This window comes from Meles meles, chromosome 11 (genome assembly GCF_922984935.1).
Source record: "Meles meles chromosome 11, mMelMel3.1 paternal haplotype, whole genome shotgun sequence".
NCBI classification, from domain to species: Eukaryota; Metazoa; Chordata; class Mammalia; order Carnivora; family Mustelidae; genus Meles; species Meles meles.
Window position 1 is genome coordinate 20,857,495 of NC_060076.1, and position 13,888 is coordinate 20,871,382.

General features: G+C 51.4%; 1 protein-coding gene across 2 annotated transcripts in view; it reads right to left on the minus strand.

Moving 5' to 3' along the window:
- Positions 1-12,723, minus strand: part of SNX30 (sorting nexin family member 30) — a 111,575-nt gene extending 98,852 nt beyond the window's left edge. For both annotated transcript variants that reach the window (XM_046022466.1, XM_046022465.1), the window contains exon 1: positions 12,236-12,723. In XM_046022466.1, the coding sequence (XP_045878422.1) occupies positions 12,236-12,391 (156 nt within the window). In that variant the 5' untranslated portion in view covers positions 12,392-12,723. The remainder of the gene's footprint in view (positions 1-12,235) is intronic.
- Positions 12,724-13,888: the final 1,165 nt, after the last annotated feature.

Genomic DNA, 13,888 nt, shown 5'->3' on the forward strand with positions numbered 1-13,888 from the left:
CCCCCTCTCCCCCTCTCTCTCTGACAAATAAATAAATAAAATCTTTTTTTAAAAAATGAACTCAAAGTGGATTAAAGACCCAAACCTAAGACCCCAAACTACAAAACTCCCAGAAGAAACATACGAGAAAATTTTCATGCAATTGACTTAGCAATGACTTCTTAGATATGACACTAAAAACACTGGCAACAAAAGCAAAAATAGATAAATGGGACTACTGCAAACTTTAAAAAATTGTGCAAAAGACACAAAGGCAACCTATGGAATGGGAGACAATACCTACAAATTGTGTATCTGATCAGGGTTAATATCCAGAATATAAAAATTAACTCCTACAACAGGGCAACAAAAAATCAAATAATCTGATAAAAAATTAGCAAAGGACTCGAATAGACATCTCTCCAAAAAAGATATACAAATGGCCAAAAAGTGTAGGAAAAAACACTCAATAGCACCAGTCATCAGAGAAATATAAATCAAAGGTTGTATCCATTAGGATGGCCACTTTCGTCAAAAGAATAGAAAATAGCTGGCACCTGGGTGGCTCTGGTCATGATCTCAGGGTTGTGAGATCGAGCCCCACCTTGGGTGCCACACTGGGCATGGAGCCTGCTTAAGATTCTCTCTAACCCTCTGCCTCCCCCCACACTCTCGCTCTCCCTCTCTAAAAAAGATTAAATTAAAATAAAATTAAAATTAAAAAATTAAAAGCTTTTAAAAAAAGAATAGAAAATTTCAAGTATTGGTGAGAATGTGGAGAAATTAGAACCCTTGTGTACTTTTGGTGGGATTATAAAATGGTACATCCATTACAGAAAACAGGATGAAAGTACCTCAAAAATTAAAAACAGAATTACCATATGATGCAGCAATCCCACTTCTGGGTTTATACTTCAAAAACAAAAACAAAATGAAAACAGGATCACAAAGAGGTATCTGTACATCCATGTCCACTGAAACATTATATACAATAACTAAAAGGTAGAAGCAAACTAAATGTCCACCAGAAGATGAATGGATAAAGAAAATATGATCTATCCATTCAATGGAATATTATCCAGTCTTTAAAAAGAAGAAAATCCTCTCATATGCTGCAACATGGAAGAGCCCTGAGGCCATTATTCTAAGGAAGTAAGACAGTTACAGAGACAAATACTATATGATTCTATTTACATAAGGTATCTAAAGGAGAGGTATCATATTTTTAAAGACAGAAAATAGAACGGTGGTTACCAAGTGTTGGGCAGAGGGAGTGTCTGCTAATGGGTAGGATGAGTTATCTTGGGGGTGATGAACATTCTGGAACTGGAAACTGGTGACAGTTGCACAACCTTGTGAATAAATTAAAACCACACACACTATATGCTTTTAAAAAGTGGATTTGAGGGGCGCCTGGGTGTCTCAGTTCATTAAGCCTCTGTCTTCAGCTCAGGTCATGATCTCAGGGTCCTGGGATCGAGCCCCACGTCGGGCTCTCTGCTTGGCAGGGAGCCTGCTTCTCTTTCTCTCTGCCTGCCTCTCTACCTACTTGTGATCTCTCTCTGTGTCAAATAAATAAATAAATAAATATCTTTAAAAAAAAAAAAAAGTGGATTTGAGGGGCGCCTGGGTGGCTCAGTGGGTTAGGCCTCTGCCTTCAGCTCAGGTCATGATTTCAGGGTCCCGGGATTGAGCCCCGCATCGGGCTCTCTGCTCATCAGGGAGCCTGCTTCCCCCTCTCTCTCTGCCTGCTGTTCTGCCTACTTGTGATCTCTCTCTGTGTGTGTAAATAAATAAATAAAATCTTTAAAATTAAAAAAAAAGTGGATTTGATGGTATGTGATTTATATCTCAATTTTTCTTTTAAAAGAAAAATTCTTTTAAAAGGCAACTACACCAGGGGCACCTGGGTGGCACAGTCGGCTAAGCATTGGACTCTTGGTTTTAGCCCAGGTTGTGATCTCAGGGTCTTGAGATCAAGCCCCAAGTCAGCTCTGTGCTCAGTGGGGAGGGAGTCTGTTTGAGATTCTCTCTCTCCTTCTGCCCCTCCCTCTGCCTGCGTGTTCTCTTTCTAAAATAAATAAATAATTTTTAAAAAAAATAAAAAATTAAAAGTCTTTAAAAATCTACAGTTAATTTTTGACCTGTTTCTCCCAAAATTTGTTTTATTCTTGCCATGATGATTCCGCCAGTCACTAAAACCTGTGACCCCAGAGTTTCCCTTGTAAGTAATTTCTTACTGTTTGCCTAACACACACACCTGGGAGCTGTTCCAGAACCCTGAAGCTGGGAAGGGGGCTGACTTACTCTTTCAGATTCCCTCCCCAGCCACCCCCAAGCCATGGTTGAACCTCTGGGCCCAGTTGATTGGTCTCGGGCAGGGTACAGGACCCCCGCCATGGCTCCCCGAGATTCCTCCCTGTGTAAGAGTTACTCCCTCTCCAGAGGCACGGTTGTAAAATGGGAGGGTTGGGACCTGCCGGCTGCCCCACTCCCCTCCCTCACGGATAAAACTGCTCTGTAGCATGAAGCTGAACCGCAGGAACATTCAGACCCCTGCTTCCAGCTCACTCCCGTGGTTCAAGTGAGGCTGTTGATGGGTTTGCCCTTTTTGGCTTAAGTTAGTGAGAGCCTGATTTCTATCATTTGGAAACAAAACTCCAGAGCAATACACTCCTTGAAGTCAGGGAGTCAAAACTCCACTAAAACTGCAACCTTCTGGGGGCGCCTGGGTGGCTCGGTGTGTTAAAGCCTCTGCCTTTGGCTCAGGTCATGATCCCAGGGTCCTGGGATTGAGTCCGGCATCGGGCTCTCTGCTCCGCAGGGAGCCTGCCTCCCCCTCTCTCTGTGCCTGCCTCTCTGCCTACTTGTGATTTCTGTCTGTCAAATAAATAAATAAACTCTTAAAAAAAGAAACTGCAACCTTCTGCTCCAACAGTCTTCTCCCTGGACTCCCGGCCTCTTGTTTCCACCCACCTTATCCCAGCTAGGGGCTCAGTCATGGTGACCTAACAAGTAGGGCCCTGCACCTTCCCTGCTTAAAATCCAACTGGCCTCCCAGTCGTGTGGGACAGAGCCCTCACCGTCTGCCAATCCAGACCTCCACCTGCCCACTACCTTCCCCTCCAGCTGCACGACTCAGCACCCTTCCCTGGGTCATTCCTGCGACCAGATACGGCCCAGTTTCGGCACGTGCTGGTTTTTCTGCTCCCGTTACTTTCCCTTGCTCTGTGCATTTGTAAAACGTCTACTTCTCCATTCTCCACCTCAAACATCATTTCCTTGGGTAAAGCCACCCTTCTCCTAAGCAGGGTCACTCCCTACTTCTATCCCTGTACCTCACTCTCATAATAACTGTGGTGGAGACGGCCGGCGCCCCCCACCATGTCCCTTCACCCTGACCACCTCAGGGCCCACTGGCCTGACTTCCAGCTGCCAGCACCTGCACTTCTTGGCCTGACTGCTTCCCTGCTTTGCCCATCCACAGGGCAGACCGGAAAATGCTTGCGGATTCAATGCCCAATATGCAATCCATGGAGTGAGCTACCAGTGGCCAATAAAGGCTGCCATTTGAAGACCCCCCTGCCTCACCCCGGGTGTGGACAACCCAGGTGTGTGTTCTGCACAGGCTCGGAGGGGTGGAAACTGGTTTGGTGACTTATCTTTTTCTGGTGCCTTCCCTTGCCTGCCTCACTTCCCTTCACCTCTCCAGTAAACTCCTAGCAGTTAAACTCTTTCTCAGGGTCGGCTTCCAAGGCCATACAAACACCAGCATTTTCACAGCATTTACTGTCTGCCAGACACTTACTGCAAACTTGCATTCCATCTTCGGAACAGCCCCGTAAAGGTAACCCAAAATTTAGGTGGGGGGGACACTGAGGTTAGGAAACCTGCCCAAGGCCCCAGAGCTAGTAAATACGGTTCACATTTTTCACATTCTACTGGAACCATCTTTTTGCCACGTCTCCACTAGGCCAAGGACCTCCTGGGGGGCTCCTTTTTAATCTGCCTCAGTGTCCTCAGCATCCAGCAGAGCCAGGCCTACCAGCACACGCTCGAGACAGAAAGATTTTGAAGGTGCCTGCTCTCTGCTCCCCAACACGTGGTGTGTTTTTCTCGCCTCGGGGCCTTTGCGCCAGCAGGAGTCCTGAGAGGCCTCCCGTCACAGCCCTCGGGCCCTGGTCCACACAGCCTCCTGCCAGCCACACACACAGAGAACAGCAGCTCGACTGCTGTGGCGGCCAAAGGGAGGAATTCTGTGGGGCAAGCAACTCAATACCACATGGAACCCCTGATGCCTCATAAACAAACTGAGTCCCTCACACATGAGCCGGTGCGCCTCTGCAGAGCTGTCCCGCGTTTTCACACAAAACATCTGTCTGCTTCCCTGTAACCTCCACTAAGACTCAAGTCTCCCCAATGCTAAATGTCTTCCCTAAACCCTGTTCTTCCCACCCACCCCCCACATACCCCCCACCCTTCCCGTGACCAGTGCCACACCCCTGCTTCCCACACACTTGTCAGCTCGCACCTCAGCAACCGCACCTCAGCAACCGCCACCTCGGGCTGGAGCTCCGGGGCTAGGCGTCCATTTGCTGAGGCAGAGCTTCCCGGGAGCAGTCTCTAGGCTAAGCCTTGAACTCTGAGGAGGCATCCGAAGGTGGGGTTCAGATCCCTCCGTCCTGACTCCTGTCCTCAAACTGCTCGCGGGCACTCCGTGAGGGCGGCCAGGTGTCCCCGCTCTACCAAAACGAGGCATCTTGACATTTTCTCATCTTCCGTCCTGCAGGCTACTGTTCGGGCCTAAGCCAGGCCAACACCTACCTACGGCCTTGTCACTGCCAGTCCCCCACGTCCCCAGGGCATACTGCACCGTCCGCCACTCAAAACCTCTCGAGGGCCAACTCCTACCTGAAGAACAAGAGCTGACCTCCACGTCAGCGCGCTCAAAGCAGTCTCGAGGCTGCCCACTCCTCACTAATCCCCACCCCCAGCCCCTCAAAATCCATCCCAATACACGACTCCACTCAACCCCACTCAACCCCATTCCAGCGGGCACAGGCCTTTCCCATCTCGGGAGCCGTGCTCAGGCTTGTCCCTCAGCCCGTGATGCTTTCCCCACCTCCCACCTGAAAGGCCCCTCAGACTTCCAGGACCCGGTGAAAACACCCCCTCGGTGGCCTCAGCTGGCTGCAGACGTGCGCCCCGACAGTGGGGCTGACCGACAGGAAAGAAGCCCCCCTCTTCAACATTCCCAAAGTAAAACTCAACTCTCTTCACATTTTAAGGTCAACGTATCTGTCAGTCAATATTTTTTTTTTAAGCGTCAAGTGATTAAAAACCCAACTGAAAAAAGTGTCAGTAAAAGGGAATTCATGATCTCCTGTAACCAAGCGGCAGCGCTGGCTTTGGGCATCGCCGGCACATGCGGGTCCAGGATTCGAGTGAGCCGCGGAGCCTGTCCCCCTTTTCTCTCCCAGCTCTCCTCCCCTCTCCAGCCTCTTCGTGAGCCCCTCTCCACATCGCAGCAAACACAGGTGCACAATCTTACAGGAAGAGATACTCTTCCCCCAGCAGCCATCAGAGCAAATCTAACGAAGACTGTTAGGCTCTCCTAGAGTCACACATCCACCAAGGAAGCTATTTTGGCTTCGGAATAGGCTATTTTGGCTTACGGAAGATGCTGATGAAAGGCCAGAAGACAGGATGAGAAGAGAAGTCAGGGAGCTTCTGCCTCTGCCCAGAGTCTTTTGCTCTGGTTCAGAGAGCATCCCCAGCAGCAGCTGCTTCCTCTCCAGGCCTCCCCTCCTCAGGAGACCCCACCCTTGTGGAGCCGCCCTGCCATGCTTCTAGTTCCCACGGAAGCTCCTGGGTTGTAACATCACCTCCTCTCACTGACCCTCTGGCCCTGAGGGTGACAGCAGTTTCCTGCTGTTGCTGCTCTGTTAATCTCACCATCTTCTGCTTGACTTCTCGTGCCTTCCACTGCCTATGTAACTAACTCCCTGTATTACAGCCTTTCGGTGTGAGATACCTACAGAGGCTTTTCACCCTGACGGGCCCACGACTGATACAGACACAGACAAAGAGCAGGCAGAAATGCGAAAGAAGATACGGAGAGTAGGAGAGTACAGCCCACAGGAATAACCGCCATCACCACCTCCCATTTATTAAAGGCTCCCCACGCATCAGGCACTACTCTAAGTGCAGACTCCCCAGATCCTCACATTGACCCCGTGCCAGAGCTGCTTCTGTTGTCCCCTCTTTACAGATGAGGAAACTGAGGCTCAGAGAGAGGTTCAATAATTTGCTGTCGCAAAGCCTGTAGGTAGGCGGCGCTGGGATTCAAACACAGCCAGCCAGGCTCCGGTGTGCCTGGAAGCAGAAAGTGCTTCCAGAAGGAGGGTACTCGACAGCATCAAGGGCTGGAGGAAGAGGAGGTCAGGATAGCCGAGGACGGTGAAGTGGCCACAGGATTTTGCAAGACGGAAGTCACGAGTAAAGTCAGAAACCAGAGAGCAGTGGGCTGAGGCGTGAGCGAGGAAGACAAGAAGGGCAGACCGTGCCTTCAAAAAGTTCCACGGGGAGGAGGAGTCACAAAAGAGATCCTGAGATGGGTAAGAAGAAAGCCTCACAGCAGAGTTTTCTTCACTCAACTGTTTTACAAGTGAGGGGTGACGTGAGCGTGTTTAAGTACTGAAGGAATGAGCCCGGCGAGAGGGAGTATGAGGACACAGGAACGAATGAGGGTGACGAACAGAGCAAAGGTCTCTGAGAGGCCAGACAGGGCGGGCCACACGGTCACAGAGAGGCCTAGAATGCCGTCTGTCTTCTCATCAGCAGAACCGGAGGGCAGAGGAGAGGGGCGGCAGGTGTGAGTGACAGAGAGAAGCTTCCGGTCAGCTGCGGCGCCCAGCAGGAACCTCTGTGGAAAGGACGGAGCACCCAGCACCGCTGAGGCCCCAGCTGGGGTTGGTTCCCATGACTGACCCCAGCAGCGATTCACAAGCTGTGTTCGCACCCCAGGTGTAGGCAAAAGACCTGAACCCGAGGAATGATCCAGGCTGGGTGTAAAGGAAAGAGCAAGCTCGGGAATGGAGGCCGGGACCTGGCAGGAGGCTCTGACAAGAGGAGCCGCGCGGTGAAGGAGGGAGGCGAGCAGAAGCAGTCAGCGAACAGGTGCAGTCGGTCCTTGCTGACTGGGAGCGGGGAAGGCAAGAGAAGATGGTATCTCATGGCACTGACTCAAAGCCCAAACCATTCCGGGTATTCGAACGCAAGGGTGTGGCCGGGAGAGGGCTGCTGAACTGAAAAAGAGGTCAAGGTGTGTGGAAATGAAGTCAAGAAGCCAATAGTTTTGAAGGTTTGAACAGGGTCTTTTTTTTTTTTTTTTTAAGATTTTATTTATTTACTTGACAGGCAGAGATCAAAAGTAGGCAGAGAGGCAGGCAGAGAGAGAGGAGGGGAAGCAGGCTCCCTGAACAGGGTCTCTTGAGGGGAGGGTATGATTTGAGAAGACAGTGAGTTGAGGTTTAGGGATTTTTTTTTAATTTTTATTTACTTGTTTGAAAGAGAGGTGGGGGAGAAGCAGCCTCCCACATGGAACAGGGAGCCCGGCGCAGGGCTCAATCCCAGGTTCCTGGGCTCATGACCTGAGACTTAACCAACTGAGCCACCCCAGCTCTACAAGGTCTAAAGATTTTAATGAGTTAGAAACAACAGGGAATGAAAAAGTCATGGAAGTCCTGTAAAATGGACCTTTGTTTCTGCTTGTCCCCCATTCGTTCATTCCTCCTTCTATTAGCAGCGTCCTGATTCTGCTTTGGAAACCACCTCCATCCTCCCCCAGCTCACACAGGGCTCCTAAGATACTAACAATATTCTCTTAAGCTGGGGGATAGGAGGAACAGGAGTATTTTTTGTTCTTTAAACTGTAGAGATACATTTTATTCGTTAAACATTTTATGTACTTTATATGTACATTTCACCATTCAAATGCACAGACCTACAAAACATTTCCTTTCTCCATGCTCCAAAGATAAGGATCTGCATCAGGTCTGGGCAATCAGTTAACAAAGCTTGGTTCCAGTGCCTGACCCAATTGAGGCTCCCGAGACACCAGCCCAGGGCTTTGGCTGGGGCTATCAGGAAAGAGGTAACTCTCTTTCTGCTGAAATTGTGAAGCTTATTTGTAGAACATATCCCTTTGCTAGCCTGGGAATAAAACTAACACAGAAGAAAGCAGAGCCAAGAGAAGGCAAGTGACAGATTTCCGGTATCATTTGAATACCTAGCTCCAGCCACTCCTGAAGGCAAACTATCTGGGGCTTTTCAAAGATTTTTTTTCCTTTGCCAGTCTGCATTTGGTTTATGGCCTTTTAACTAAAAGGAAATGAATGTCAGTGCAAAAGGCAAATAAAGGGCTCTCAATTCAACAGCCTGTGTGACCTTTTCAACATGTAAGTCCTCCTTCCACTCAAGACCCTGAATGTGGCCTCAAAGCAGAGGCCAACATTCTCAGGGTGGCCTATGAGGCCCTCCATGATCTGACCCTCCCTTCTCTGCTGTACATCAACAAGTCTCCGTTGTCCATTCTGCCCCAGCCACGGTGGCCTCTGGGCTCTTCCATAACACACCAGGCAGATGCCTGTGAGCCTCCAGCTGGACACTCCTCCAGACATCCACTTGCTAACTCCCTCCCTCACCTCCTCCACGTCTCTAAAATCTCCAGTTCTCAGGAAGGCCTATCCAAATCTTCCTCCCACAGCCGGTGATCATGATCCCCCTCCCCAACCTACTTCTTCTCCCTCCCACAGCGTGTATTACATAACATAGGACATACTCACTGAGAAGTACCCAGTGAGGGCAGGGGTCTTCAACTGGCTGACTCCGCTCAAGTTCCTGGAACAGTGCCTGTCTCCTGGTACGCCCTCAAATAAGTGACTGACCAATAAAATGACATGGGCCTCTGGGGAGAAGAGCTTGGTTTGTAAAGGGCAGTGGGAAGAAGGGAACATCAACCCCCATCTCCCGATCCTGATATAAGCGGATTGGGGACAGAAAGACACCTCCACTCTGAAGACTTTGGGAAAAGCCATCACTGAAAAGGGCAGAAAGTAGGCGGAAGAGTTGAGTGGAGAGGTTGAGGATGTAGGAAGGGGTGTTAACCACAGCTGGGCCTAGAGTGGGCTCGGTGTATGAGTGTTGGGAGGGACACAGAAGCTTGGAGGCTGAGCCAGGGGAGAAGTAGCCCAGAGTGGTTTGCAGATGAAAGACAAGAGTCAGGCCAAGTGGTTTATTTACATTTTAGGTGGAGATGAAGGATGTAGTGATAGAAGGCCTGGTAAGGCATGGAAAGAATTAGTCCTAGCAACCCTTGGAAGATAGGAAGGATTCTCCCATGACTCCAAGGTTTGAATGATTTTAGAAGTTAGTGGATGAAAAGCCATCATATTTGGTTGTTGTTTCCGTCTCCCACAAGCATCACAGACACCACCCAGAAGTGTCTGCGGGACCAAGACACGAGGCTTTCCCATTCTTGGCAACATCCTGGGTCCATAGAAAGCAATTCCCCTCCGTATAATACAACAACCCTGTGCCATGAGCAGCCTGTCAAACCCTCATTCTCCAAGCTCAGAACAGACTCTGAACCAGGCATCCAGGGTCACAACTCCATTGTCCAAAAAGGTGAGAAAACGGGTTTCTTTTCAAAGACAGATCAAAGCACTCAGCTTTCCTACCTGTCTTCCAATGACCCCCATGCTGCCGGGGCAAGAGAAAGAGGCCAAAGTGAAGGCTTCCTTCTACTGGTCCTGACTCACCTCAGTTGAATGCTAGCTTCTCTCTACAGAAATTTCCCCACAGTTGCTAGAACACACGTGCATGCCAAGATTCAAGGAAAATGTTACTTCCAGTCAGGGAAAGAAATTACATTACTTAACCTCTAAGGAAAAGTGGCTTACTATAAATCAGGCCCTTGGGAGTGATGTCATTTTGATGCTTCTTACAGCTGCAAGGAGACTTATTAAATATTCAATAATTAATAATAACAGCTTCAAGATGGTCTTTCTCACAGAACTGTCCCTGTAAAGAAAGCCAGTAGTAATTAGACCTGCGCCTGACTTCCCGCCCACCAACAAGCTCTTAGTGGTACAAGGCATTTGTCCTGCCAGTATTTATTAGGAAAATGCCCATATTTCTGAGACAGGTATCTGCCAAGAGTGGATCATTAAGCAAATGTTTAAATCATTGGGGACACCTGGCTGGCTCAATCAGAAGAGCACATGACTCCTGATCTCAGCATCGTGACTTGAGCCCCACGCTGGGTGTAGCAATTACTAAAAATAAGAGTAACAGTAACAATAGTAATATTAATAATAAATACAAATTTTAAAAAATAAATAAAATAGCCATTAGCGGCAACCAGCATTCAAGATGGCTCCAATATTTATACCTCCTGGTATTTATACCCTCTTCCCACTTTGTACTAGCATTGGTCTGTGTGACAAACAGAATATGGCAGAATTATGTCACTTCCAAAATTAGATTATACAAGAGTATAGCTTGAGTCCTGGGATCTCTTGCTCTCTTGGACCACTTGTTCTGGGGGAAAGCTAGCTGCCATATCAAGCAGCCCAATAAAGAGGAGCTAAAGCCTGCCAGCAGCCAAGTAAGTGAGCTTGGAAGCAAATCCTCCCCAAACCCAGCCTTCAGATGACCCAAGCCCTGGTCAACACCTTGACTGCCACCTCAATAGAGACCTGAGGTCAGAACCACCCAGCCTAGCTGCTCCTAGATGACACTACTGACCCCCACACACTATTTTCCATGCTAAATTTTGGAGTAATTTGTTACACAGCCATAGATAATAAATTCACTATCCTGAGAAGGAAATCAGAAGGTTCAATTTCAGTCCCTGTCCTACATGCCTGTAGGAACAATTTCTCGGTCTAGAAGAAAGCAACAAATTATTCATCCAGTCACTCAACAATTGCTTATTGAATGCCAAATACGCACAAGGTATTTCCAAGCAACACAACCCTTCATATAGTGTATCATCTATAAAATAAAGAGAAATAATCACAAACGCCAACACACCGACCTCAAACAGCTCAATCCATTGGTTTTATTCGCTTTTTAAGTCCTTTTGCTCCTAACGCTCGACTCCCCACGCCTGGCTTTCATAAACTCTTTAAGGTACATCAAGTTCCCCTCCACAGCTATCCTGAGTTCCCTGTCCACTAATACACTCATTTTTACTGTACCACATGCCCTCCAATCTATGGGGTAAAGAATTAGGTCCTCCGGTCCCATTTAACATTGGGATTAGGAGGAATTCATTTAGTATTTTACCAGGAGGAAGGAATCCTGATCATAAGTGTTAAGACCAATTCTAATTTCTGCAATTAGTGAGTAGGTGGCCTCAGCAGGGCTGACAGAATCACAGCTCAAGCTCTGGTCACAGCTGAAATGGAGGCATGGGGGATGCCGCCCCTTAACCCTTCGCGGGACTCTGCGGTCTCTCAAAGCAACACCAAGATTATGCTGCTCCAAGAAAATCAGGAGCCTCCTCCTGCACAAAGAAGGTCAAAGGGCGAGTTTTCTTCCCATCAACCACAAAACGGGCCTCTGGCAAAGCTAACCAGTGTGGAGGGCCGTCAGAGGTGAACCGAGCCCCAGACGGAAAACCACAGCGAGACTCTCCCCTCGCCGGCTGGGGTCTGAGTCAGGTGACTCCGCAGGGCACACAGCAAACCTAAACAAAGATCACTCCCCACATGACAGAGCGTGGGGAAAATGACTCTGGCAGTAACACCAAGGCTGCCAGTCCTACCACGGAAAACCATTAACTCTTGCTCCTTTGCAGTCCCAGGAAAGTGGGGAGCTACAAGTTACCGGCAGCTCAGCCTTCGGGGATGCTCCTGGAGGAACCTGGGACCCCCCCCCCCATCCCAGGACATAGGCGTGGGGCACCGCACACCCGCCAGCGGCCCCAACACGCGGGCAGAACCCCTCCCCACCAGCTGTCACTGGCGCCCGGCATGCCCGCCCCCTCCGGCCGCTCTTCGCGCCGCTGCGACCCCGCGGGGGAGGAAGGGAGGGACGCTTTTTCCAAAGGCTCTGGGGCCCAGGGTACGCCCGCCCCCGGGCAGGGGCGCCAGGGTGGGCGCGGCCCCGCGCCCGGAGGGAGCTGCGGGTGCATCATCCCCCGCGAGAGCGAAATGCGCCTCCAGGTCCCCAGCCCCGTGCGCCCCACCTTGTCGCCGAAGCTGCGGGCCATCAGCAGGTCCGGGCTGGGCGTGCTGTCGCCGCCCACGGCCTCCTCGCTGCTGGAGCCGGCCAGCGGGTGCGGCATGTCGAGCAGGGAGTGGGGCCCGGTGGACGGCAGGCCCTTGGGGGGCCCGCCCGACATGGCGCGCACGGTTCGGGACGCGCCGCCGCCGCTTCCTCCTGTGCCCGCCGCGGCGGGCTCCCCCAGCGCCCGCGCCCAGGCCCCGCTTGGCCGCGATCGGTCGGAGGCCCTGCACCGGCCGAGCGGGGAGCCGCCGCCGCCGCCGCCACCCGCCGGCTTGTCTCTGGCCGCTCGGGGCCGGGCCGGGCCGGGCTGTGCTGGGCTGCGCTGGGCTGCGCTGGGCTGGGCTGGGCTGGGCTGCTCCGCACCGCGTACCCCCTCTCCGCGCCCGAGCCCGCCGCGGTTCGCTCGCACCTCGGCCGGGGGTGCCCAGCCCGCTCCGCCACGCCGCCCAGTCCGCTGGCGGCCCAGCCCGCTGGCGGCCCCGCCCCCGCGGCGCCTCGGCCGGCCCCCGAGGGGGGAGGAGGCGGGAGGGGAGGGGGACGGGGAGGTGCGCCCGAAGCCCCGCCCCCGCACGCCGCCCCGCAGGAAGTGCGCGCGGAGCCCTCGGCCGCTGTCCTCCGCGTGGCCGGCCTTGCCTGCGAGAGGCCACCCTTGGGGGCGCCGCGCGCGGTCCCCAGACGAATGTCTAACGGAAATCAGCGGTGGAAAAAGACGTTGGAGCATCCTGTTCCATTCCACCTGCGTTTACCGAGGTGTCCGCGGCCGCCACGCGCGGCGCTGGGGGCTTTGGGGCGCGCACGTGAGTCGGGATCTTCTGGCCTCGAAGATAACCCGGCATGGAAGGAATTACGCCGCGTATTGTAAGAATGGCATAAAAGGCTCTGAGGCGCAGAGGAGCTGGAGGACATGGGGTGGGGAACCTAGAAGGGAATTCAAGGAGGCAGCGGGAGGTTTCTTCCCAGGCGCGCCGAGATCCCCAGGCCGTCTTGCGTCTGCAGTGGAGCGCGCTGTGTGTAAGGCTAACCTCAGTGAGCCTCAGAAAAGACAGGGAGCGCTACACATGATATGATTCAAACTCACACCTTCACCCTGCTGCCTTTTGGGAGAACTATTTTTCCTGCGTTGTGCTTCCTTTCCAGGCCTTTGGCTGGGTTGAATTCTTATATTTATTTGTTAGAGTGGAGATGGTCAAGGCGTTACATAAGCTCTTGGGGGTGGCAGTTCACCTCCTTTTCCCACCTTACCTGGTTCTTCAGCTTCTTTTCTTAGGACCAGGTCAGTACAGGGCATCAGTCCGCACAAGAAAGGATGGCTTCTAGCAAAATAAAGGGCAGGGTGGCTCACTGTGAGGGTGTACTTTTCCTGTCGATTTCCAACCTCTTTAGGTCTGTCCAGTTTCACCTGACAAATTTTGAAGTTGGAATTCACCGTGTTCTCCGCCACACCTTTATCGCCAAACAAGTCATACTTCAGCAGGAGGAGAATGCAGAGAGTTGAACCTAATCCAAAATATCGCTCAGAGACCCACTGAGCTTCAAAGACTTTACCTTATTTCCCCTGGTGTAATTCGCTGGGCCTTAGTCCTCAAGTGATCATCTTCCCTCCACCGCCCCC